Source organism: Dermacentor andersoni, chromosome 5 (assembly GCF_023375885.2).
Source record: "Dermacentor andersoni chromosome 5, qqDerAnde1_hic_scaffold, whole genome shotgun sequence".
Classification (NCBI taxonomy): domain Eukaryota; kingdom Metazoa; phylum Arthropoda; class Arachnida; order Ixodida; family Ixodidae; genus Dermacentor; species Dermacentor andersoni.
Window position 1 is genome coordinate 174804806 of NC_092818.1, and position 27755 is coordinate 174832560.

The window sequence follows — 27755 nt, forward strand, 5'->3', positions numbered from 1 at the left end:
CCACCTTAGAGGGTGGAAATGAGAAAAAAATTTGACTGGGACCAGAGAGCAAACAGGACAAGTGACCTTTGGGCTGCATCACAGGAGGGGGGCAGCCACTCTATTTCGAGGTCATGTCAATAAAACATAAGCTCATAGCAATGACTGTCATGGCATGGCTGGCATCGGTTCATGTGGGTCCATGCCACAGCTACAAGCATAGCTGGAACCAGGAAAAGAATGTTATGGCCACCAGAGCATGGCAGCATTTGACTGATCACTATTCATGCAAAGTGCATTTGGAAGACTTCGTTTGTGAGGAAGTCCTTTAATACTAACAGATGGAATTTGTCTCCTATGTGTCTAGTAGTATTAAGGTGCATGGCCCCTTAATGAAACAATGCATAAAATTAGGATCTCTTTAGCTGCCCGTCTAGGGGCTCGGTTTTGTGGTTTCAACTAGGAACATAAAGAAATCATTCAGAGGCAAATAAGTAAAAAAAAAATCAAAACCAATAAAAATATTATTCTATGGTATCTGTAACCATGCATTTCCTTCATGTTTCTTTCAGATATACAAGCAAATTCAACACAATGGCAGAATAGCTGGCTTAAACCAATTCTATAAAGAGGTTTAAATAAATAGGCAAACTGAGAAATTTAGGAAGATCAAGCCAAACGATAGATGAGCTCTTAGCATAAAATTACCTGAATGAACTTGCAAATGCACATTCAGGCCCCTCTTGCATGTGGTGTAACAACTGACATAAGGGCTTATCAATCCTCACTTCAGGTACATAGTGACAATTTGCAGTAATGAGGCACAGATGCTACATCCTTTGGTGAAGCCGCTGTTTGCTGCAGCGTGGTATGACACTACCTAGCATGTGCTCAGCATGACAGCTGCTGCTTACAAGATGTTCATCCACACGTTTGCACCTTCTTCCTTTCTTTGCTTAATGACATACATGCATGATAGACAAAAGGTCTCGCAAACCAGTGCAAATACTAAGAATACCTCGCTATAACAAGTTATATACTCGTATGTGAGCACCGTACACCTGATTTCCTAATGGCTTAGTATGCAACCAAGAATATGTATCGAGCAAAGACAATGCCAAGCAGGCGAAAGAAGCTGATCCAAAAACAAAAGCAAAGCAAGCACCCGAACTTAGTGTAACATGCAAGTAAAGGATGTCATGCCACACAGACATTTCAATTTTCTGAAACATTGTGTTACACAAAGATCGTCAGTTGAAGGATACTGGTCTTCTTGCCCCGTACCTTTAGTCCATCAATACGCCTTTCTTGCTAAGCCCTAGCTGCTTAGGAGTACGCACAAGATGTTAGTAAAAACTGTGGAGGCAAAAAGTTACCTTTTCTACCCGAAAATTTTCCATCCTGTAAGCTCTTATGACGCTTCTTTGACCTACTGAATGTAACAACATATATTTTGGGTGTTGCTTGACTTTGTCAGATCAGCATTGAACTGCCAGTAAAGGGATGAGCCAGTATCTGTGGTCAATATTTACAGACCAGAGAAAAATGCATTTGTTCAGCATTCATCAGACTTATTATGGCTCATAATAACAACACAAAACTCTAATAAATTACAACATTTATGGTCTTATTAACCCCATGACTGGAAGATGATAAAAGAATGGGTATTGTGTCCATGTTCAATCAACACATTTAGAATAAAAGATAATCAGTTGGTCCACTGACACTGTCCAGTTTCACTCTATAAATAGAAGAACAACACTTACAAATTACAATTTTCTTAGCACCTCCAACAGTGTTCACAGTATAAGCAGTCCACACGACACCATATTTACAGTGCACAAAATTAGGACAAATGAAGCAAAAATTGCAATGAAGTCTTCAGACAAAGCAAAAAGAAAAAACACAATTGCTTTTAATTCACTTTCACGTGCTCCAACCACCCTTACAAAGATGTGATGTGATGAAATATATTTATAAGATACACAAGTATGGTTTGTCTGCTGTTTTTTTTTTGTTCCAGAAATAAACTGGGCCTGATTTGGATAGTATAACACGTAAACAAAGAGGTGCCCGCATTGTGAACACCTTGGCAAAATATTTTCTCCATCTTGAACAGAAAGAAAACGAAACAAAACGCGCGGCACATGGCCACTGAACCGGTACGTGGGTGGGCAGCGAGGAAGAGCGAAGCCCCTCGCTGCTGACTTGCGCAGTCCCACATGAGTTGATGTTGGCGAGGCAGTAAGCCTCGCGACACAGCCAGTCCTATTCTCGATGAACCAACACAAATAACCCAAGACATCCTAGGACAAGGAACTGCAAAGTAAGGAAAGCAAAGGAGAGTCTTGTGTGAACATCACAAGCCACAGCCGCAAAAAACACAAGGGAGTTTTAGATTTTGCACACCCAAAGTTAGAGGACGCAAACCGCCGATGATACAAAAGAATGCGAAAATGGTATACAAGATAATGCAAGTAGGGCGTGTGTTTCTTTTAAGGGCGTGCTGACTTAAAAGCACTACACAAAGAAACAAGATAGAAATGCAAGTTGGCATAGGTGTAGGGCTTTAGGTATGCAAAGATGCTGGAGTGTGCAATTTCTAGAACTCCCTATTGTAGCACAATTTGAAAGTTGCAAGTGGAGTTAAATGACAACTGCACAAAAACATTTCGGATATATCAGCTGGGCATTTCATAGTGTCAGAGCGTTTATTTCACATGACACTTTGCCATGGCTGTAGTGCGACCAACTGCCATCCTTGATCAGTAATCACCAGACACCTATTTCAATCAGGGTTACAGAGCAGTGACAGCACAATGTAAAATGGACGTGAGAATGCCAGAAAACACCATGCCATAGGTGATGTCACATCAAAAACATGTTCCACTTCATTGCCACTTTACCTTTACAGCCAACTTTCAAAACTTCAATAGACTTATGTTTCTATTAAGTTGTGTCTCAAAAGGCACATGCGCAAGTTACATGCTTCTTTTTATTTAAGCAAGTGGATAGTGTAAACTTGTCTCACATTCTGTAGGGGTTCAATTGATGAAAGCTGACTGCAAGTATTCAAGACATGTGAATGCACATGGTGAGCACGGGGTAAGGAGTATGGAGGCAAGAACTTGTGGTTCGATTGCATCTTTAATTTTTGTCCAATGCAGCTTGCAGGTGACTTATGATAGACTGGTGAGAAAACTCACAATTAGGCATGTCTTTGCCTATGACGCTTAGTGAGCACCTCTTGAAAAGGTGTTCTCCTGTCATCCACGGTGGTACATTTAAAGTTTTCTTTTTTTTTTTTCATGGCCGAGGAAAACAAGAAAGCCATGGCAATATAGGTCTGGTGAACAATGGCCTATCATTAATTGAGGGGCTAAATATTGCATCACATATTAGGCAGTGCAAGCTGGGGCGTTAGTGTGATGAACAATAATTGCACACCACCCTTTTCATGATTCTGGTAATTTTCTTCACACAATCTTTCTGCATTGCCTCAACCTCTACAAGTTTTTTTTTTTTTTTTTAGAAGGAACAAATTCCCAATGCACGCCTCCACACATACACACACACACACACAAAAAAGAAAGAAATGATGAGCATCATCTCTACATTTGAACTTGTCGTTTTTTTTTTTTTTTTTTCAGAGACCTGGTGAACAGTTTCCATTGGCTTGCAGCTTGTTTGGTTTCAGGGTCATAGCCATACGTTGAAGAAGTGAACCTTCTAAAGATCACAAGCTGAATACGAAGCTATGAAATAAAAAAAATTGTCATCCACCCGAGTGTAAGCAAGAAGCTGCAAAGGGTTTGCTTAGAAAGGAAGCCTCGCAGTTGGAAAATTCGTCCAGATCAGGAGATGGAACCCACGACCGATGCTTTTTCGGGCCTTGACATCCTAGCAAAGCAAAGGTGAAGCTAGTTCTAAAAGCTTCCATTGCATCGGTGCTGCTCTTCCTCTTTCTGTCTGGCAGTAGGATTTGAAACACCACTTTGTTTCCTGTGATAACCTTCAAATGAAAGTCTGGGCCAAATAGTGATTTTGTTACCTCTTGGCAGGTGGGAAACAAAGTTCGTGGCAACCTCTCCAATGTCTATGCTAAAGATGCACAGACAAGAAATTCAACTCGGATCAACAGCTTCCAAGATCTTGTTGAGCGTGTAGCCACAACTCCCTCATCAATTCCTTTTGCAAACCTTTTCGACATTATCATCAAAGGTTGGCCAAAATGAGGATAGTCTTCAATGCTCATTCCTTCTCTTTAAAACTAAGCAAGCTTCTCGAAAATGCATGTGTAGCTAAGCGCCTCCCCCATAAAGGCCCCCTGAAGCATTGCAAGAGCTCTGTGCTAGTTTTTCCAAAGATAAAATATCTCAGGCAGATTCACTGTTAGATATTGTTACGGGAAGGAAGAGGTGTGCGTCTATTTACAAATGGCTTTTAATGGCTGAGCCAGCAAGCGTAGAGCAGCGATAATGCTACACTCTTCTTCATCGTCTCTAAGGCCACCATGATCGTCCTCCTCTTCCCACATTACCGACTGTGACATCACCCCCGTCGGAAAAAAGCACCTTATTGGTGCGGCTCATCGGTCTGAGAAAGGTAGGGTTTGAGGCGGCTGACATGGATGATGTCAGAGAGAGGTGAAGGCACCGTGGCATCCAGTGGAGACACTTCATATGTGACAGGGGTCACCTGGCGAAGGATGCGGTAAGGGCCATAGTACCGCGAGAGGAATTTCTCCAAAAGACCAACATGCCGAGTTGGATACCAAACTAGCACAAGAGCACTGGTTCGTAGTGCACGTCGTGATGGTGCTGGTCGTAACGGCACTTCTGGCGTGTCTGTGAACAGAAAGATGAATGCGGGCAATCTGGCGTGCTTGGGTCGCTGTGGCTATGACATCCCTAGTGTACTCTGTCGGCGAGTCGAGTGTGGTCAAAAGGTGGGTCTCGAAAGGCAAAGTCTTCTCACGGCCGAAGAGGAGATCGAAGGGTGAATATCCAGCTGTGTCGTGGCGTGAGGAATTGTAGGCGAACGTGACAAATGGTAGAGCAATGTCCCAGTCGCGATGATCGGAGGAAACATACATTGCTAACATGTCAATTAATGTGCGGTTCAAGCGTTCGGTAAGACCGTTAGTTTGAGGATGGTAAGTGGTAGCAAGTTTGTGTTAGTAGCACACGATCGAAGTAGGTCGTCTATGACTTTGGCAAGAAAGTATCTGCCGCGATCAGTGAGAAGTTGACTAGGTGCAGCATGGTGCAAGATAACGTCATGAAGCAAGAAATCAGCGACGTCTGTGGCGCAGCTGGTCGGTAGGGCTCTAGTAATGGCATAGCGAGTTGTATAGTCCATAGCGACGGCAATCCACCTATTTCCGTCATTCAATATGGTCCGAGAAGATCGACGCCAATGCGAAAAAAAGGGTCGGCCGGTATATCCAAAGGCTGCAGCAGTCCGGCGGGAGGCACGGCTGGTCTTTTCCGGCGTTGCCACGACTCACACGCGGCAACATAGCGCCGGACGGAGCGGTTTAGACGGGGCCAGAAAAACCGTCGCCGAATTCGGTCATAGGTCTGCGTGACGCCAAGGTGTCCAGCGGTGGGAACGTCGTGCAGTTGCTGCAGTACAATCTGTCGCAGATGAGACGGAATGACGGTTAGGAGCTTGGGCCCATCGGGGTGCATGTTGCGGCGATACAGGATGCCATTTTGTAGTACGAACATGGGAAGGGATGGGTCAGACAGATCAGACAGCAGGCGTTCGATAATGGGGCGTAACGACTCATTGCGTCGTTGTTCAGCGCCAATGTCTTGCAAGGCAGAGAGCGAAAGTACGCAGATCGGTGCGACATCCACTAAGCTGTCCGGTACATCGACGGGATGACAAGACAGGCAGTCGGCGTTCTGATGTAGACGACCCGACTTGTAGACCACAGTGTATGTGTATTCCTGTAGCCGTAGGGCCCAGCGACCGAGGCGTCCGGTGGGATTCTTGAGGGAGGAAACCCAACAAAGGGCGTGGTGGTCGGTTGTAACTGTAAATGGTCGACCATATATGTAGGGTCGGAACTTGCCCACCGCCCAAATGAGGGCGAGACACTCGCGCTCAGTAATCGAATAATTGTGCTCTGCGGGAGAGAGGAGGTGGCTGGTGTAGGCGATGACGCGGTCATGCCCACATTGGCGTTGAGTTAAAACTTCGCCGATGCCGTAGCCACTGGCGTCAGTGCGGATTTCTGTCGGAGCGGAGGCGTCAAAATGGGCAAGAACAAGAGGTGTGGTGTGCAACGTGATGAGCTGCGAGAAAGCAGGCGCTTGTTCAGAGCCCCAACGGAAAGGAACGTCTTTCTTCAGGAGGTCAGTCAGGGGACGGGCAACATGGGCGAAATTTTCCAAAAACCTGCGGAAGTACGAGTAAAGGCCAATAAAGCTGCGAACATCTTTGGCACAAGTTGGTACGGGAAAATTCTGCACAGCATGAACTTTAGCGAGGTCGGGGCGAATGCCTGATGAATCAACGAGGTGTCCGAGCATGGTTATTTGGCGGTCACTGAAGTGGCACTTGGACGAGTTGAGCTGCAAGCCAGCGGTGCGAAAAACAGAAAGAACAGATGAAAGTATTTCAAGATGCGTCGCAAAAGTTGAAGAGAATACGATGATGTGATCCAAGTAGCACAAACAGATGGACCATTTCAAACCACATAAGAGCATGTCCATCATCCGTTCAAAGGTCGCCAGGGCACTGCACAAGCCAAAAGGCATTACCCGGAACTTATATAAGCCGTCTGGTGTGACGAATGCGGTCTTTTCACGGTCCATTTCATCCACGGCAATTTGCCAATATCCAGAGTGAAGGTCTATAGATAAAAAATAAGTGGCACCGTGGAGACAATCCAGAGCATCGTCAATGCGGGGAAGTGGATATACATCTTTCTTGGTGATCGTGCTTAGACGACGATAGTCAACGCAGAATAGCCAGCTGTTATCCTTCTTTTTGACGAGAACAACAGGGGACAGCAACGGGCTGGAAGAGTGTTCAATAATCCCTTTGGCAAGCATCTTGTCAACCTCGCTCTAGATAACTTGTCACTCTGAAGGAGACACTCGGTATGGGTGTCGGCAAACAGGTGCTGCACCGCCGGTATTTATACAATGCTTCACGACCGTAGTTTGACACAAAGGGCAATCGTTCAGGTCGAAAATGTCGGAGTAGGACTCGAGGAGGCCACGGAGCTCTGCAGCTTGTTGGGTTGAGAGGTCCGGTGCAATCATCTTTGTAAATTCGTCGGTCAGGGCTGATGCAGAAGGCACAGAATGAGCATTGGTCGAAGACGGCGCAACAGATAGAGTGGAAATGTGGCACTCGTGCGTCGGTGACAACGTGGCTAGAGACATGCCTCGAGGAAGTACTTGGGGGCACTGTCCGAAATTTAGGATGGGAAGACATGTCTGATTGTCTGCAACAGAAACGATGGTGCGCGGGAAGGAGACATTGTGAGAAAGGACTGAAGTCGCGGCAGTAAGGACATAGTCTCCGTCAGGTACAGGTGGGCAGACTAAGACAGGGATGCAGGTTGCTGCACGAGATGGCAGGCGTATAAAATCCACGGAACAAAGCTGAGTTGGAGCTTGAGCAGGAAGGTCAACGGGGACAGTTAGTGGTAGGTGAAGTTGTACAACGCCGGCGGAACAGTCAATCAGAGCAGAATGAGCGGCCGAAAAGTAGAGTCCGAGGATTACGTTGTGAGGGCAACGTTCGAGCACACTAAACAAAACGGACGTGTGGCGACTGGCGACACTGACACGAGCAGTACCCATTCCAAGCACAGCCGGAGTTCCACCGTCGGCGACCTGGAGCAGTCGAGTCGGAGCAGGAGTCAGTACTTTCTTCAAGCGCGTTAGAAGCTCCACACTCATGATGGAAATTTGGGCTCCAGTGTCGATGAGTGCTGTAACGGGCAAACCATCCACGTCCACGTCCAGAAGGTTCCGATTAGTAGGCAGGGTCAGCAGAGGAATTTCAGGCCGGGGTTCTAGAGCAGTGTCACCTCCAGGAGCTGCCCCAGTTAGTTTCCCATCGGAGAGCGGCGACGGTAAGCTGGGGATGGAGAGCGACGCAGCTGGGGCGAACGGCAGCGGCGACTATGTGGTGATAGCGAGCGGCTCGAGCATTGTCAGGAGCGTCTTCAACCTCGGTGGAGAGTGATGACGGGCGAGGATTCAGTGGGGAGCGGCGGTAGGCGGGAAAGCTTGGTCGAGAGTGGGATGGCCAGGAACTTCGACAGTGGCGAGAGATGTGGCCCACACGTCCACAGTAAAAGCAGATGGGTCTATCGTCATGTGTGCGCCATTCGGCCGGGTTGCGATAGCTCGGATATGGACCGTATTGGCTCCGGTGAACAGGGGCAGAGGCAGCAGACGAAGCAAAGTCAGGACGGCTCGCGGAGCAGATCGACGGAAGACCCACATTGGCAAGTTCTTGGCGAATTACCGACTGAATGAGAGACACAAGCGGCCGGGAATCGTCAAAGCACTGCATCACTGGCGTGGCAGGAGACGCTGCTTCGATTTCTCGCCGAACGATACGTACGACGTTCTCGCAGGAGGTGGGCTCATGCGGTGGACAAACGTCTTCGCACGTCGATGAAGCTGCGGTATTAGGTAGACGCGTAAACTGTTGAACTATGCGGCGACTCTCCGAGTCTTCAAAGCGGCGACATTCGTTAATGATCTCATTGACCGTTGTTACGTTCTTGTAAACAAGCAGGTTAAACACGTCGTCCGCGATGCCTTTTAAAACATGGCTGACCTTGTCTGCCTCTGCCATATTGTTCTCAACTTTGCGGCAAAGGGCGAGGACGTCCTGGATATACGCCACGTAAGATTCAGTGGACGTCTGTACACGGGTCCCAAGGTCCTTCTTCACAGCACGTTGGCAGCCGACGTGCTTGCCGAACTAATCTCTAAGCTTCTGCTTGCACTGGTCCCAACTCGTAATCTCTTCTTCGTGTGTTTCGAACCAGACCCGTGCCGTTTTCTTGAGGTAGAATATTATATTGGCCAGCACAAGAGTGTTATCCCACGTGTTGTGTGCGCTGACCCATTCGTAATTCTGCAACCAGTTATCGACATCAATGTTGTCGATCCCAGAAAACATGCCAGGGTCGCGAGGCTGGGCCAGGATGACCGTCGGTGGCGACGACGGGGCCGTGGTTGAACTCTCGCTTTCGGATGACATGGCGACCAGGTTATGTCCGCTGCGGAGCTTTGTCTTGCGCAACTGATTACCCCGCACCTCCACCAAAGATGTTACAGGAAGGAAGAAGCGTGCATCTATTTACAGATGGCTTTTAATGGCTGAGCCAGCAAGCGTAGAGCAGCGATAATGCTACACTCTTCTTCGTCGTCTCTAAGGCCACCATCATCGTCCTCCTCTTCCCACATTACCGACTGTGACAATATGAAGCAACAATGATTATACAAGAGTAGTGTGACATTTGGGACAACTATAAACACAAATGCATAGGTCATATTACGGTGATATCAGCTTGACTGCCTGGTCAAGATGCAACAAACTACAGCCACATAGCAGGGGAGAGCTGAACTACAACTACAAAGGGCTGTGAAAAGCCGGTTAATTTTTTTGGAAGAGGAGTGGTCACCTTGTCAGTGCAATGGCATTTTAACGATTTGCTGCTCTACACATGTCCATACAGATTACATATGTTGTAACAGAATCTTGTTTATACAAATTTTACAAGATCACATAAAATATCTTTATCACACCTGGAACAAAAGAATTAAATATAGTCGAACTTACTTATAATGATACAAGTTTTAGAAATATATCGCTTATAACAATGAATAGCTGCTGCACCCTCAGCTCTTGTATATTTTCTATGCTGAAGTAACCCGCTTTCGACAATGCCCCCATGCCGGATTATCGGTTATAACGATGGAGTCTGACGACTGTGTGTCCATGCCAGAAGGTAATGAAATGCGAAATCCTTGAAAAGAAAAAAAAGAGAAATTCGAGCAGCTGCACAATTGCCTGCTACCCAAACAGCCGCCATGCACTCATTTTCCAACTTCTGCATGCCAGCCACGTGCACCTCTCTTCTGTCGCCCTTCGACCCCTCCGAACAGAAATGGGCTGCGCCCATACACTTGTAACATTATTACACCTTTATGGGTGTACAAAGGGCATTCAGTTGTTGCATAGCCTTCACGTTTAAGGGGTAAGAAAATTTTTGGCAGGTACCAATGATGGCACTTTGTTTGCCAAATTTTTCTTTCAAGTAAAAATGATGACAGCTGTGACAGGCGACATAAAAAAGCGCATTAAATAACAGATATGATAGGAGATGCGAGACCAACCTATGACCAGAGGCCAGTGTTAATGCGAAAGCATTATTGCCCCATTGAGCAAAAATCTGGCAATGTCAGTGTGATCGAAAGATGGCACCAAAAATGGCCGATGGCGCAAAGTAAAAAACGCATACAAAATGCTCAAATTAACATCAGATTTCTCAGGGAGGTTCCTGTGAACAAAGTAAATTAATGACGTTGAAAAGAAAATTAGGTAAATTTCAGACTGGATGGGAATTGAACATGGGCCTTTGGGTGTGAGAAGAGCACGCTTCCCTGAAGCCACAGTGGCTCCACGGTTCTGGCAGACTAAAGGTGCGCCTAGTGTGTAAAATGGCCGATGGCGCAGAGAGTAAAAACACGTCAAAAAACGCTTGTACTGACGTCAAATTTTTCAGGGAGGTCCCTCTAAACAAAGTAAATAAATGCCTTTAAAAGAAACATGTGGTAAATTTCGGTCTGGGTGGGAATCTAACCCGGACCTCCGGGAGGCAAGACGAGTTCCCTGACAGCATGGTGGCGCCAGGGCTCTGGCTGATTAAAGGTGTGCTTATTGCGTGCATCATTACACATGTCACGTTGCAGCCATCTGGCTGACTAAAGGTGTGCTCTATTGTGTGCATCATTGGGCACATGACGGTGCAGCCAATGGTGAGGAGGTGGCACAACATCATGAGTAGATAACATAAGTGCATTCATTTGGTTCCGAAGTCTACAAACAGTATAATGCTTTCACATTCCCACACTTAAGCAGTCTGAATTGTCTCTGCCAAATTTTTTTTACTTTTAAAATTAGGATGTTTTCACCACCTCCAAATATGGAAGGGGAGAGTACACTTATGAATACAGTGCAGTCCACTTATAACGATACCACATATAACGATATATCGGTTATAACGATGGGTCGACATGAGAGTGTCATTTTATGCATTAGGTCTATGGGGAAAAAAACCATTTATAACGATAGGTTATTCACCGCATATCGGATATAACGATCAAAATTTTGCAGTCTGGACGGCGTTTTCCGTGCCAAATAATCGTAACGTTTGCGTTGCTTAGTTCCCTGAAACGAACGATGTCGAGACGAGGCGATGTTTACCTCCGTAAGTTCGTATCTGCCGCCATTACCGCGCAGCGCGTCTCGCCCCGCCCGCGCACGAGTAGGCGCAGCCAACGTTGGCGCAGCGCGCCACAAGATGGCGCTAGCTGCTTCATGCGCGTCGGCCACAGTCGCTCCGAAAGAGAGAGAAAGAAAAAAAGAAGCGACAAGCAAAGCGGCGCGGTGGCGCCCGTCCCGCGTCTCTCTCGCGATAGCAGGCTGACGCCACCGAAGCAGCGTGCAACCAACGGTTCAACCCAGTTCGAAGATGGCGCCGACAAAGCGCAAAGCTGTCGCTTGACACGAAGATGGATATTTTGCAGGACTCTCAATGCAGCTTCAAGGTGAGCGCCCTCGTGAAGAAGTATGAGCTCGTCCAGTTAACGATATCAACCATCTTGAAAACCGGGAGCACCGCGATTGTGAAGGCAGGAGCTATCAGCGGCCATTCCGATCAGCGGAAAAGGGGTTAGAGACCCTTTGAACGCCGATGTTGAAAAGGCGCTTTACCAGTGGTTCATCACCAATTGCTTCAAGAAGGCGGGCTTTGTGCGTAAAGACGAACTTCCCCAACCCGCTGAGACCGACCCGGTGGAAGTCGCTGACATAACCGAGCTCTGGGAGCTCGTTCCTACTGGTGACACAGGTGGTGTGTCGAAGGAGGAGTTTTTGACTGCAGACAGTGCTGCCTCGTTCTGCGATGAGGTCACCGACGAGGCGATCGCCGAAGATGTGCTGTCTCGACAGACGCAAAGTTGTGCGATGGTGGCGACGGCATCAGCGACAGTGACAACGAGATCGACAGTGGCTCCTTGACCCCGACCACGATGTCCACGCAAAGTGCACTATCGTCGATCGACTCCTTAATTGATTTTATGCATGCTAAAGGATTGCCGCCAGTGTTCGCGCAGCAGCTGGAATCCTTGCACACCGCGGTTGTGAAGCTGAAGCTGCCGCAAAAGCAAGTGCAGATTTCGGACTATTTCGGCGCGCCTAATCCTTGACACGGTCATTGGCGCTAGAAATAAAGTTTGTTTTTCACGGCCTACTGTCTACATAATCTATTCTTTAGAGCAAGTAGCGAATTCGAGTTCAGAGCTGCAAAGGTAAAGAGCGCAAACGCGTATAATTTTTTTTTTTTTTTGATAACTGCAGTCCAGATATAGCGATCATCGGTTATAACGATCATATTTTTCGTCTTTCTCGATATCGTTATAAGTGGACTGCACTGTATTACTGACACAAAATGCTTCATCAGAAACTTCGCCAATGTTGCTCGAGTGCTAACTCGACTGCTGGAGAACACCCTATTCTCAGGGCGCCCGGAGCAGGCCCATGCATTTGCCGCACTCGCCCCATTCCTGACAACTCCCCACATACTTGCCAACTTTGACGCATGTGCTGGAAGCAAAATCCGCAAAGACGCAAGCGGCCACAGCATCGCTGTTGCTTTCATTCAATGCCAGCATGGTAGAGAGCGCATGACAGCCAATGCCAGTTGTCTGCTCTCACCTTCACAAAGAAATGATATTCCATCACTAAAACAAGAGTGCCTGCCTTTAGGTTGTCACCAAGTTGCAGCCATACTTATTTGGCCACACATTTTGGTCATTACAGACCACCATGTCATTTGCTGGATCTCTTCTTTCACAGACCCGACGTGACGGCTTGGTCTGGCTTGCAGGTCACAGAATACTTGTTAGTCATTCTCTAAAAGTCGGGCTGTTTACACAAAGATGCCAACTGTCTTTCTCAACATCCGGTAGATCCTCCTGATCCTTCTACACATGCTAAGCATGATTCAGACGCCCACGTACTGGCTCTTACTAATATGAGCTACGTGCACATTGAACAACGATGCGATGAATCCTTGTGTTTTCAATCATAAGCAGTGCACCAACGCTGCCCTCTGTATATTCATGCTCCGTGACAGCATCCTTTAGTGCCTCAATATCAGCACTGAAAGTCACGAACCTCTACTCGTCCTTCCTCATCATTATGTCACATCGTATTTGAGCAACTTCATGTATTCACGGCAGGACCCCTCACAGTAGCGCACACTTACGTCTGCATATGACGTTGATTTTTTAAAGCCTGAGTTGTACTGTTCTGTGCGTCACTATGTTGCTGCTTGCAACGTATGCCAACGCTGGAAAAGACCTACTCTGCGGCCTGCTGGACACTTCACAGTATTGACGTTCTCTTTGACCCATTCAATTGCGTCAGCCTTGACCTGCTTGGCCCTTTTCCGATGACAACTCGAACATAAGTGGATCACCGTCACTACAGATCATACAACACACTGTGCGATCACGAGGGCCTTGCCGACTAGTTGCACCACTGATGTCACGAATTTTCTTCTGAATAACAAAACATTTCCAATTCTAGGCACTCCAAAGCAGCACCCCAGAAAATGTCTGGACTGTAGGCAACATCATGGGCACTTTTTTTTGAAGTGTGGCTGACCACACTCCATGATAATTTCGTCACCACATCCTCCAAAGCGATCCCTTGTCCAGACACACTGATTTTTTCTATGTCTTGTATGTGTTTTCAGACACACCTTTGTGCATTTACACAATGACTGAGAGCACTAAATTTTTATGGAAAAGTGCCAATGCAGCAAAGCACCACACTTGTTTACATCAACTTCAATTTAAAGCTGCAATCAAGACAATACTTTGCTAATTGTATCTTACCGTCTCTCATGTAATAACGTACCCAATATAGCATCTATATGAAATCTATGGCCAAGCATGACAAACTAATCTGCGAGTGACAGTCTCCCAACCAGTGCAGATCGTTAGCGTTGCTGTCTTGTCGGCCTTGCGGTCATGTCGGCCCTGTGTGATAGTGCCTGAGGTTGCACAAGGCGCACCCCTGATAATGAGGCGTCAGAAACAAGCAGGCAGTCAGCCCAGCAGAGAAGCCTCATCTCCCATTGTGCTCCTTGCAAGCAACCCTATCAGTGATGTCAGCACTCTTTGTGGATCGTAACAGGCAGTTTAGAAGCTACAGAATATGTCCTTTTGATGTCAGTGTCACATAGTGCTGCAGATTAATGTTTGTCTGTGCAGCCTTTAAAGCCCACATTAAAATATGTATTCTGCAGCTTTCGCCATTAATACTTGCCCAGCAAAGACCATGTATACTGAGAAAGAATCAAACAAGATAAACATACAGGTTCAAAATTTTGTGTCAGTAGTACTTCCTTCACATCAAGTCTTTAAAAGAGTTGGCCATTTTGATTGTAAGTCAGTAATTATGCTCGGGATGCAATGTGGAATCAAGTGAAGCTTCAGCAATACCTTTAGAGGTCAAAAGGCATTTTGAAATTGAGTATCAAGCAATTTATTCTAGCTTCTTTTTATCCTGCCCATATCTTCACCAATGAATGCAAGTGCATGAGTGATAATCTGAGTGGTAACATCACCCAAGGTCATGAAGATTTATGACACGTCACATGGGGATCATTTTCACAGAATGGAACAAGCTGCTGTGTGGTGTCAGAAATTGTGATATCTTGCAAACCTTGCACCTATATATGCAGGCTTTAATATTTGGTTGATGTGCCTTCCCATACCTTTAGAAGTGACACATTGAGATGTGATGCAGCACACAGGCATATAGATAATTTTTACATCAGAGTAACCTCAGAGAAAACAACCAAGCAAGAAAGAATGAACAAGCCACAAAACTGCTCACTACTTACCTTAAACTTTGGATAGTCATTCATTAATATCGTAACAATACCAACATATGGGACAAACCTGCAATGAAAATAAATGAACACAGTGAAACTACCATAAGTGAATCCGTAGTCATCATACAGCGTTGGTAAAGCAGCGCACAGACCAGGATAAGGTGAAGAGACAAGAATACACGACACTCGCTGCTTCATTTTACTGCACGATACTGTTACGCTTGTGTCTCTGCACCTTGTCTTGGTCAGTGTGCTGCTTCACAAACTCGCCCAACTTTGCACATTACTGAATCTGCAGTTGCGAACTGTGCACTCTTGTGTGCACTTGCCCCAACATGCCTAACATTTCAAATTCACCTTCAGCCTAATTAGATCCGCTGAATACAACACAAGCCTCTCCCAAAGCTCTACAATAACCTCTGTCTCATAACGACCCTCCCACACCCTATATACTTGTCTCAGTATTCTTGTCTCATGACTCAGTTTGGTTCTCTGGTGATGCCAAAAAAGAAAATGTGGGGTTTTCTATGGTAAAACCACTATCTGATTATTAGCAAGCTGTAGTAAGGAGCCGCAGATTAATTTTGACAATCTGGGATTTATTAAGATGCACCAAATACACGATACATGAACATTTTTGCATTCCGCCCCTATCAATATGGGGCAGCTGTGGCTGAGATTGAACCCGCGACCTCACATTCAGCAGCACAACGCTACAGCCACTGGGCTACTCTGGCAGGTATCTGATGCCTCCAGATCTTCAGCCTACACTACAATTCTTCAAACATACCAGCTCTGAAACTCCAGTTCAATTTCCCGGTGCCCCTGAAGGCCAATCTATATGGCTTTGTTGGCTAATAATAATAATAAATAATAATAATTTTTATTTCTCCTTAAGATGTACAGACCATAATGGCGGGCCGGCCCAAGTCAGGAGAAGACTTGTCGGGCCGTACCTGGCAGCCAGCAGTAAAAAGGCAAAAGTGCAGACCAAACAGGTGATGCCACTATAGTGCTGCTTTCAAACGAAACTTTTGCTAGCCGCAGAGGCATCATCAAACGTTCAAGCCAGGTGGGACTTCAGCATCAACGAGAAAAACATCAGTTGTTGGAGGGGGCAATAGGAGATGCTTTTCACGTGTGCTCCAACGAGGATGGCAATTATCAGACCACAACAGCGATGATGACGTAGAATGAGCTTGGCATGCTCATATTAAAATAAATGGGGTTTTCATCTTGTCAACGCTGTCCTCACTTTTTTGTTTGGCCTATCTTCGCGGTAAGTTTTTTCTTTGTTTCCTGGCTTCGGATTTTCGAGGGTTGGCTTAGAATCAAGGCCGGCCTAGATTCCAGTAAATATGGTAGAGCTACTCTTGATTACGAGAGAGCCAGCAATTTTTTTAACTCAGCTTTGAAGCAATACAGTCACGTTATGCGGTAAAGCATAGACGTTTCGTTTTGTACCTAATTGCACTGTGCAGGCAATTTCCGACCCAATTTACTTGGAAAACAAAAGGTGTCCGTCAGAAATGGGTAAATACAGATAAATCAGATATTATGAGCCACCATTATTGCTTGAAAACCTTCCTAGGGCAGAACACATATAGGTGTTTTTGATGGGAGATGACGTGTGTTCACATTCCCAGTACACATTCCCAGTACCCTAAGATTCACCGAGACAGATGCTGCCACTAAAGGGGTCATCAATGGAGTTACCACATAGGTGAGGCGCATGTGCGTGAACTGGTCAAGTTGGAATCATCCGGCCAATGTCTATTTTAGAGCTCGAATAACGAACGTCTTGGCTTATAGAAATGCATGGGCACCAGCTGCGACCTTTAGTTGGAATGAAATTAACTGAAAGGTGGAGTTAACTGGCGTCATATTAACAGAAGTCTACTGTATAAGGTGACGTTTTTGCTTTCTCCAGAATCCTTAGCCTCGAAGTCACCCTTCGCCTTATATGCAAGGCTCATGGATTCAATTACTACATCAACATGGCGGCAGCGGCGTCATATTTCCGACAATCAGATTTTAGATTGCAGCACAAATTTTAGCAACTAATAAGCCTTGGTAGGTAAGGCAGCACAGTATTCTTGCACATAAAATCTGCAGACGATAGTACGAAATGAGCGGTTGAGCGGGTCCGCATGCACGTCCCTGAAGGGATCACTCTCATTGGTCTCCATAGTTCGCAGCTCGTGTCTTTCATATCCCGCTCCACATTCACTCTTATCTTTCGCTGTGCTCGTTTGCTCGGTCACGCCATCGCCGTTTAAAGGGACACTAAAGGCAAACACTAAGTAAAGCTAAAGTTATAGATTAGTGCTCTAGAATCTCTAAGGTGTCAATGCTATCACGAACAGAGCCTTAATAATCGAGAAATCGAGGTAAATGCAGGACATGATTTGAAACTACCCCACGACATTCAAGCACTTGCCCGATGACGAAAGCACTCCAATTAAATTCTGTCACTAGTACTCAACTACTCGGTGCGAAAAACATCCTCGTATTGTATTATAAGATCAAATAAAATGCAACTTGCCCATTTTCATTTCATCTTTAGGAGAAAGAACTCATTGAAATTACTGCTGACAATGACGCAGGCGGTCGAAAGGTTTCGGTTTCGCTGGACTCTGCACAGCCCACGCTTTCGCATTTCAGTACTTTCCTGATCGCATAGTGCTGCAGTGGTTTTGCTCGCTCGCGAAACTCGCAGAAACTGCAAGTAGCAGAGAATTCAACCTCTATGTGATGTCGCGGGATACCCGTACGCCACTTTACCAAAAAGCAGCTGCAGCGGCGAATCCGCCGTTCTGTCTTGGCTCGGTGCCGCCGCCTGTCGGGCGCTGTTTTACTCGCCAGTGGCAGCAAAGAGCGGTGATGAATGCAACGTCACCACTCCGCGGGTTGGGTGGCGGGAGACTAATTTCGAAAAAGGTATTCGGACCCTTCAGATAAAATTTTGTCGTAAACTAAGTCTTTTCTTGGCACGAAACAAGCGTTGCAAGGTTTCTGGAAAGGTATTTAAACAGTCCACATCGACTTAGTATTTGCCTTTAGTGACCCTTTAACAGTAAAGGCGGGGTGCAGGTTATATGCAATTTTCGCCTTATATTGTGGCTTCACGGCAGTGCACACTGCTGTAAGCTTCGCCATAGGGCTTATGCAAAAACACACCAACTAAAAAGGCTCAGATGTGCAAGTTTTTAATGATTACCTTTGCACAGTTGTGATAAAAAGTTTAGGGGCAGTCAGTGTCAATATGGACTGGCAACTCAGCTTTGCCCTATCATTGGGGGTAGCTGGTAGAAGCTGCCTTCGTAGTACAAAATTTGCAGTGTATCTGGCTGTAACAGCATCCCCAAACTCTCCAGTGGAATTTGTAGTTGAAGCACCTATCATTTAAGAGCCAAGGTAATCAAGCAGGTAGACTCTCCCTGACAGCTGTCATTTCACAGCTGGGCACGTCCTCAGCCTGACTATGACATGATGTATGCTAGAGGACAACATTCAAAAAATATAAAATCAATTTTTTCTTTTCTTTTTTTTACAGCTCCAGCACCGCAGAAAAATCTGTTGAAGCTGCGAGTGTGCTTCGCATTTGCCCATCGCTATGCATGTCATTGTGATGGGCAGGTATTGCATGTGCAACGTTGAATCCGCAACACTGGCAGTTTAAACTGTGTTTCGCACATTCACAAGTTCGGAGTGTTGCCCACAAGCAAGATTTCTTCCTTCCTACTAGCATGCGCACACACTAGCTTGTGCTATAGGCATTTGCTGTAGTTGCCAACAGATACCTGCAAACCCCACTTGACACGCACCACCGTCATTGCAGCCTGTGCGTGTCATCTCACCCCAGATGTATGTTGTATATTTGTCTACGGGTATGAGCGTTTATTAAAAGCTAGCCTCCTGCGACAACATGCAGCCCGAAACCCCCGGCACCTAGGCCTAACCAACACCGTCTCATCAGGAGTCAGGTGGCAAGCAGCCTAGGCACCTCAATGCAAAGTTGCTCAGGAGTTCACGATCTCAAAGCAAACCATCCCCGACTACTTGACAAACAAGGAGAAGATCCTGTAGCCAGCAGAAGCATTGCTTGAGGGGAAGCAGAAAAATTTCCATGACGGCGGCTATTTGAAACTGGAAGAGGTCTTGAACATGTGGCTGAGCGCCGCTGTAGCTAGGAGAATACTCGCTTCTGGCAATCTGCTCAGACAAAAAGCAGAGACGCTGACCCTGCGCATGACTATTGCTGGCTTTAAATTCAGAGATGGCTTGCTGCGGAATTTTAAAAAAGTGCAAGCTGGCATTCAAACGAATGTGTGGCGAGAGTGGTGCTGTTGACTAAACCCTTGTGCTGAACTACAGCGCTGACAAGTTGTGTGCACTCCTGCACTAGTACTCTCCAGACGATGTCTAACTGTGATGAGACAGGCCTCTTTTATAACATGTCCAGGGAACCCTGCCATGGGGGAAAGCATAGCAAGGAGCGTCTCGTTGTTGTCATGGGAGGCAACATGTCAGGGACGAAGAAGCTCTTGCTCCTCATTTTAAGCAAGTAAAAACATCCGAGATCTCTTAAAGTGGTTACGTCACTGCCTGTCTGCTATGAGGCAAACTCCAAGACGTGGATAACCCAGGATGTTTTTGAAAAGTACATACTGAAGCTCAACCGGAAATACAAGCTTCATAAATGCAATGTGCTGTAGTTTACAAACAACTGCAGTGCCCACAAGCATATAAACAACCTAAAGGCTATTGATACAGGGCATTTGCTGCCAAATAACTACAAGTGTGTTACAGTCCATGGACCAGGGCGTGATTAAGAACTTGAAGGTTCACTACCAATCGCACCTCTTGAATCCTGTGCTATTGTGTGTGGACCGCGACAAAAACTACCTACGTGGTGGATTTGCTCTTGGCCATCAGAATGCTGTCTGATGCCTGGAAGGCAGTGATGCCGGACACAATCCACAACTGTTTTCACCAACAGGATTTGTCCTTGATAATGAGGACAGTACCACAGTCCACGATCCCCTGCAGATGGGATTCTGCCTGCCGTAGCATGGACATTATCGATGACCTCCGTGCTAGTGGAGTCAATATCCTCGCTGTTATGTCTCAAAAGTTCAACTTTTGACAACAGTTCAACTTGCTGTGGAGTGCCTCCACAGCTTATTACTGTTCAAGAGAAGCATCATTAGTAAAATATAGCAAGTGTGAAGAAGAAGATCAGCACGCTGAAAAGCCGCCGTGCCCCATCTCATTGCTTGTACCCAGTTCGTTCTTTGGCTGCGCCCTAGCTGCTGGTGCTGCGTTTGCCGCTGCTGCTCTGCGACCCGAATAAAACCCTTTACACAACCGACACCTGGCTACCTCAGCCACCCATAGACAATTGAGCACTCTGAGTATCGCAACTTTCATTTGAGCCGCGCTGAATGCTGGCAAGAACTTAATATAAGGGGAGAGGACGACAAGAGACTGCAGCCTCTTGACTGCATCAATGTCCATTAGTTACGTTTTAAGATGAAGGTAAGCAATCCTGCCACAAACTCTGTCTCAGTTCATAACAAGATACACAAAAAAGTGGTAATGCATTAGTTATACATGTTCCTTTCTACGTCATAGTTAAAGCATGGCAGTCAGTACTATAAAGATGGCAAAGAAATAAAAACTCGAAGATAGAGGTAAAGGGCTAACTGCAGCTAGCGCATGCGATAGAATGCAGTAAGGAAGCCATCACTTACCCCCTTGCCCGGCCGACAATGTCCTTCTTGTCGAGCCACATCTGGCCAGGAGCATATAGGCCTCGGTCATCAACTGAGTTGTTATCCCCCTTGGTGAGAATCTTCACTGACCCATCACCCCTGTGTGCAAGGCAAATGAAATGAAAAGTCCGATAAGTCATCATAAGAACAATCGGTGCATAACGAAGTTCAATGTGTGAGAAACTTGAAAGGCCCGAATTAAACAACACAAAACCAGAAATGAAAACGACAGCAACTATAACAAAAAGGTTAAAATGTCTTGGCTGCTAACGGAAACCTTGTTCACAAAGTGAACAGGGATCTTATGTCCAAACACAGGCCAAAATTTTGTTACCTATTTCAAATCCCAGTCTTTTTCATTTTACTTTGTAGGTGGCCAATAGCTGCAGACTGCCTTCTTTTATTGTGAAGGCACCGATACAGCCTGGTGTAACGCGGGCATGCTCCATGATAAGCGCAGTTATGCTATGATGGCAGAAAGTGCACAATCTACTGTCTAGAATCATGGCAGAGCCAGAATCACCACTGGCCTTTGGCACACTATGACACAGTGGAAGAAAGAACATGTCGTATCTCGCGCTGAAGCCGCTAGACGAGAATGCATTGCACGCTAGCTTGGTAGCCAGCAGCATGCTGGGCTACCAAAGGAAAAAGCCCTCCCTCGCTGTGCACTTATGCGCAGGGGCTGCGGCAACAGCTGATCGGCATGTTCCCTTGCGCTGTTTAGCTATCACGAATTCATACCGACTCGCTCGACCCTCGCTGCTTCAAATATAATAAGGCATAATTGTTTTAATTCCGATGCTCACCCTTTATAGGAAAGCGTTTTGAATTTGGTTTGCCAGGGCATGTTATTGCTCTCGGCAGAAGGAAACAAAGAGTTGGCATGCAGTGTGCACCAATGACAGTGATCCAGTGTGTCACTGAAAATGAGCGAATACACACCAATAATAGCAGCAAGGCCTCATAAAATTAAACAGAAATGTCACCATTTCATTCCATTTATGGGCCCGAAGGCAGTGAACAAGAGGGGGGGGGGGGGGGGGGGGCAATACAAACATGTGTAAAGGTGGTTATGTACAAATAAAGCTAACAGCCACACAATAAGGGTGCTGTGTCATCTGGTGATGGAGAACCGTGTCACTGCACTGACACCAATGCTCAGGGCACGATGACTAAGACAGGTGGATAGAACATCACGCCAGGCCAGGACAGCTTCCAAAGCAGTAGACGGAGAGGATGCCCATGAAGATGAGGTGGGGACAGCCTTCCATTGTTGATAACACTACTCATAACCCATAGCACATGCACAAACTGTTCATCTTAACGCTTTCTAGAGGTGACGTGCTAATTGCCAGACATATACAGTCGAACCCACTTATAACGATACCGGTTCCAACAATATATCGGTTATAACCATGAGAAGCTGCTGCACTGTCAACTTCTGTATGTCTTCCATGGTGGAATAAACCACTTATTACAATGCCCCGGCTCCGCATTATCGGTTATAACGATGAAGACTGGCAGCTGGGTGTCCATGCCAAAAGGTAGTGAAATGTGAATTCTTGAATAGAAAAAAGAAAACAAGAAATTCAAGCTGCTGCACGATGGCCCGCTGCTCCAACAGCCACCACGCGCTCATTTACTGGCTTTCTCCACGCACCTCTCTCCCGTTGCCCTTCCACCCCTCCAAATCCAAATGGGCTGCACCCAAAGCTCTACGCCACGCCACCCTCCGAAACACAAATTGACCTAACGAACTGCGCTGCTCTCATTGTTCGCTGGCTCCTCATTCAGCGCAGTCCTGCAAGTAGCTTAATCGCTCACGTTTGTCTTTGTTGGTTGCGTCAAAATTGTTCCTTGCCACGTGGTTTCTCAGTCTCATTTGATTTGCTGCCGAAACAGAAGATGGCTGATCCGCCCGCTGCTCTTTGGCAATGCCCGGCGTTGCCAGTGAGAAGAAAGCGTATGGCTATAGATTTGGAAACTAAGTGGTTCTAACCGATGAAGCGATCGTAGAGAACATGCTTGCGTCAGGTAGCGACGGCGACGACTGCAGTGATGATGTGGTAGGGCAGGCTGCCTCAACGTTGTCCTCACAGGAAGCCCGGCAGATGATTCAGTCCCTCCAGGAATTCATTTTTACGAAAAACCTCCCGCTGCACTACGTGGAGCACCTAGATGCCTTGGAGTAGGATGTTGGCAAGCTTCGCGTAAAGTATGCAAGGACGATGGACATAGGGCTTTCTCGTGCAAGCTAGTGAGAAGTGCATGGCAAGATGCTTGTGGCAGTCTCACTTCAGCATTTCTGGATTTCTCAAGCCAACAGGCTGCTGCAGCAACCTTCTCACATTGTTTAAAAGGCCCTTTTTGGCGTCACCAAAACGATGCCTCAAAGGTGTTCGCATATTGCTTGCTACCCGTGACCCCCTCTTTGCAGTTGTTACAGCAGTGTCATTCTTTAACGCCGACAGCCGCAACTTGTTACATGCGATCAGAGTGCCCAGGAAACAGTTAAACAAGGGAACCCAATCAGCAGCCAGATGGAGGAAGGTGGTGGGGAGGGGCACTGGCCTGCCCGCCATTATAGTTTTCCCATATCAGCTCTGCCATCTCGCATTTTGATTTTTTCGTGCAACCCAGTTACAACAATTATCGGTTATAACAATGGAATTTCTCTGGCACTTGAATATTGTTAAAAGTGGGCTCAACTGTACCACACCTTCTATGAAAGGCGTTTCAAGGCCCTTTTAGCGCCTTTCTCCAATAAGCTGAATAGTTAAGGCCTTTATTTGGTTCCGTCAGATGCAGTGCACTTTTAAAATGAAGGTTGGATAATATGAGCAGAGTTCCAACATTGTTATGTTCGTTGAAAAAGGAGATGGCTACTGTATGCTGTGATCATGTAGAACGAGTTGGCATGCAAGACTCGTTTCAATTTCCGTGAATTATTCCAACCACAGCCTGCAATTGAAACATGCCAAAGGAACCTAGAAAATTTTGCATGCAACAAACTTCTTATGCAATCAGTGATTACAGCAAGATGTCCCATAAAAGTTCAGCCACAGCAATGGCCAGACTCACTTTTCATGCAGCTTGAGCACCCTGTGAACAATGGGGATGTCACGGCCCTCCACTTTGAAGACCACTATGTCGCCAACGCGGATTGGGTCTTCCTTGTAGTTCGTCAGGAAGAGCAGGTCTCCGCGATGGAATGCTGGCTCCATGCTACCACTGACCACAGTAAAGAAAAACGAGAGAGAGAGAGAGAGAGAGAGAGAGAGAGAAAAGAAAGAAATGGTACACAAATGCTGAAGTTTGCAGTCTTTGCATCCTTGCATTACTTTACAAAGTGCATGCCATGGAGATGATTTAGCTGCATGTCATACTAGAAATGGATGGGCTTTCCTAAGGGATACATGTAATTTCCTAAGGGATACATGTCATTTATTTTATTAAGTGGCGCAATTGTAACTACTCCATTCTATGGTAAAATATCTGGATATTTCACAGGAACTTCATGAGATGGCAGTGCCACTAGAGGGCCATTCTATAGGATAAATTGAGCACACAAGTTATCCACAGGCAAGATTTCTGCGAATCTTCATCAATACTCATCGAGCATGGATTAGTATGCCAGGAAGGTACTTGAGTTGTGCCAGCATAGCTTCTGCCTTCCAAGTATATGATTGCATGTATTCATGTCTGCATACCTGCTAGTTGTTGTGGACAAACTTCTGAGGTCAACCTTATTTGTTGCATTTGCTGTGCTTCTTTCTGCTTTACATTTCAAGGCCCACAATACTATATCGTCACAGCTCTATGCTCTATATATTTAGCTCACATGCCCCCTTCGACATGATTTTTTTATGCGGAACATCTTTCAGTTCAGTCAGCACAGTTAGCTTGCTAAAACCGTATGCAACAAACATGTAGTACTTTATCGCTTATAGCTTTGAAACCGTACTACCCACGTGCCTTACTTTGGTATCACTGCGTAGAGGAAAGAAGCCATTACATGAATATGCACGGGGCACATGTACAGATGGTGCCATTGTCGCACCACACAGTAACTGTACATGCTGCCTATAAGGGGCGCATATACAGTAACTCTAACCCCACGATTCAATTCGAGCTAAATTTAGCCTCTCGCTGAGCATTCAGAGAGGTATAACTCGGCAGCACATTGGTTGATCCGAGCGACATTTCATCAAACTTAAAATCGTGCTTATCAGGAGTCGCAAGGCTTTGCCGGGTGTATAATTTGTTGCAGAAATGTGGCAGTTGCCAAGCTATGGCGCTCTCGCATTCACCCTGCAGGGTACTAGAAATGGTGTGAAGAGGCCTGGGCAGCAAGACAAAGGGATGCCAATTCACACCCGCCACATCTGACTTTAGTACAATGTGCCCACTTCGAATAGGGGGCTAGCACGATTACAAGATTAGACCATAGGACCCCGACTAGATTTATATAATTTAAGCGTGTAAGCTTGCTAATGCATGCACAAATGCCACATTTATATGTGGTTATGTCACTTCTGTACCCTATTGCTCATACACCCTCAACAGCATGCACAAAACGTTTCACATATGCCAGTGCCAGCTGTGGCCTGGTAATATTTTTCCTGCCTGACAGATGGAGATACTTATTTTAAAGCAAATCGCTTTCTTTGGATCTTTCACCAATGTTTGTAGTTGTACTTTGACTGCCGATATAAAATGGAGCATGCTCTCACACTAATGAGTTGTGGAGTGCATTGGTCACCAACTGTAAGCATATATTAAATGACCTTTGATACAAACCTAGTTCTCTGAAACGTAATCTATACATGGTGTTTGCAATGGTGAAATAACTCATCTGTCAACTTTTATTAAACATCCAGGACTACTCCAGAGGTTGTGAAGACAGGCAATGGGTGACAATGCAAATATAACATGTTGACTCTGTAGAAGACATGCCTTCATAAGATTGTGGTGCATGTGAATAAATGGGCCTCACAGCCAGTGCTGTCGCACGAGAGCTTTGGGGCACCTGAAGGTTTGGTGTGTGGTGAAGCACTCAAAGGATTGCCTTCCCACTGTCCTCCCACCATGTGGTGGCTGCAGGAAGGGGCTCCGGCACCATTACAGATGTACTGGTGAATGGTTCTCTTCTCTAAGGAATTCTACAATGAAACAACACACGCTACCTGACTGTCCTCACCACAAGAAATATACACCTTCAAGCGCAACATTCCCTTAATGAAATGAATAGCTTTCCAAAAGCGTTTCGCTGTTCGCTTACATCGCCAATCATTGTCGATGGTTTCTGCAAATTCTACTAGTTTGATTTTCTCACTTAGAACACTACTGATGAAGTCTCGGCAGGGCTGTGGAGTAGCCACAAAGTAAAGTAGTAAGACAGCAATTCAGCATGACAATTTTTGTCCTTTGCAAGTGAAATAAGCTATTAGAAAAGTTGTAAGTTCACCTTAAGTTCATGGAATTTCAGGGAAAATTGTTCGGGCTATGAAGTGACGCAATGCACGCTAGAAGGTGCTTATGATTTCCCTTTAGTGCCATGTTAACCGCGAAGTATCCAAAATTGGTGGGCCAGCAATATGTACACTGTATGTTTCTCACTCTGCATGATTAGAGATGCGATACCACCTAAAACCCTCCCTCCCCCCAGAAAAAAAGAACAAACTTTAGCGAATCTAAGGAAAGTTTGCCCAAAAAGAATTGGCACAATGTTTTCATAACTCACCCAGTCGGTGCGCCACACACGGCTTAAATATCTGGGTTCACCATTTATTTTTTCTAATGTCTGTCATTTCAAAATGGATCCGGGCACATTTACCTGAGCACAACTACGATCGGGCTGCCGCTGCCGGTGACGACCATCAGACCTTTCCATATCATAAGGGCCGACGACACGATCATACCAAAGTTTAAAGCTTGGTATAAAAGCTGTGGGCGGAAAAAAAATAAGGTTAGGCAACATAACAGGTTGAACCAAACATATGCTGGCACGTGGCTGTATTTACGAGAATTAAATGGGCGCAGTGGCGAAAGATCGTGGGAAGCGAAAGCACCGACAACCTCAAATATCCAGCGCAGTGCCTCCGGTAGAAATAAGAAAACACTAAGTAGGGAAGATGTCACTATGTACGCATGTTCTACTGACATGGATTAATCTAGTATGAGAACGCCAGCACATTGCTGCAGGAAAGCCGCCTTGGGGCAATTTCGTGCATTCGTGTACGCGCAGTACCAAATATGTACTAACAAGCAACAATAAGCGACTAATGAAAGCGGAAATTCTGACCATACAGAGTGCCGTAGTGCCACGTAATTCGTTAGGATAAGATCTTTGACCGCGCAATTACTCGTGACATTCGCTGAGCAAAACATCTGGCAAAGCCCGGCTTCCGTTGCCGAGAAACGTCGGCGAAACTAGACGCAAGGGAAAGGTTTTTGTTACGTTGCAAATAAAAACACAAAATGCTTAAAATTTTTGCTAGCTTCTTGAATATCTACTGAGCTAGTACAAAATTCGCGCAAATTGTATTTACACAGGTGCCAATATCTCCAGTCGTCAGCGCCGTAAGCACACGTCGAGAGCATGCAAGGAACCGTACGCTGTGCACTTGCTTACCTGCCGCTTATTCATGCGTTTGAGGTCATCTAGCATGCCGCCAAACATGTTTGGTTAATATTGTCGGGGGTCCCTTAGACCCTTGCAGACACAAAATTCCGTACGTGCTCTTCCAGCCCAAACCACACCACCAAGCGTTACCGCCGCCACATACACCTAACCGGTACACGTCAGTTCAAAGGGA

General features: G+C 46.0%; 1 protein-coding gene across 1 annotated transcript; it reads right to left on the reverse strand.

Annotated features, from left to right (window-relative positions):
- Positions 1-1874: 1874 nt before the first annotated feature.
- Positions 1875-27755, reverse strand: twr (signal peptidase complex catalytic subunit SEC11 homolog C twr). Its single transcript, XM_050179256.3, has 6 exons — positions 27572-27755; positions 26774-26883; positions 24019-24168; positions 20914-21033; positions 15167-15224; positions 1875-2298 (listed from the first exon to the last, which is right to left on the reverse strand). Exons 1-6 carry the CDS (start codon positions 27617-27619, stop codon positions 2248-2250), a joined length of 537 nt encoding a protein of 178 aa, XP_050035213.1. The 5' UTR covers positions 27620-27755; the 3' UTR covers positions 1875-2247.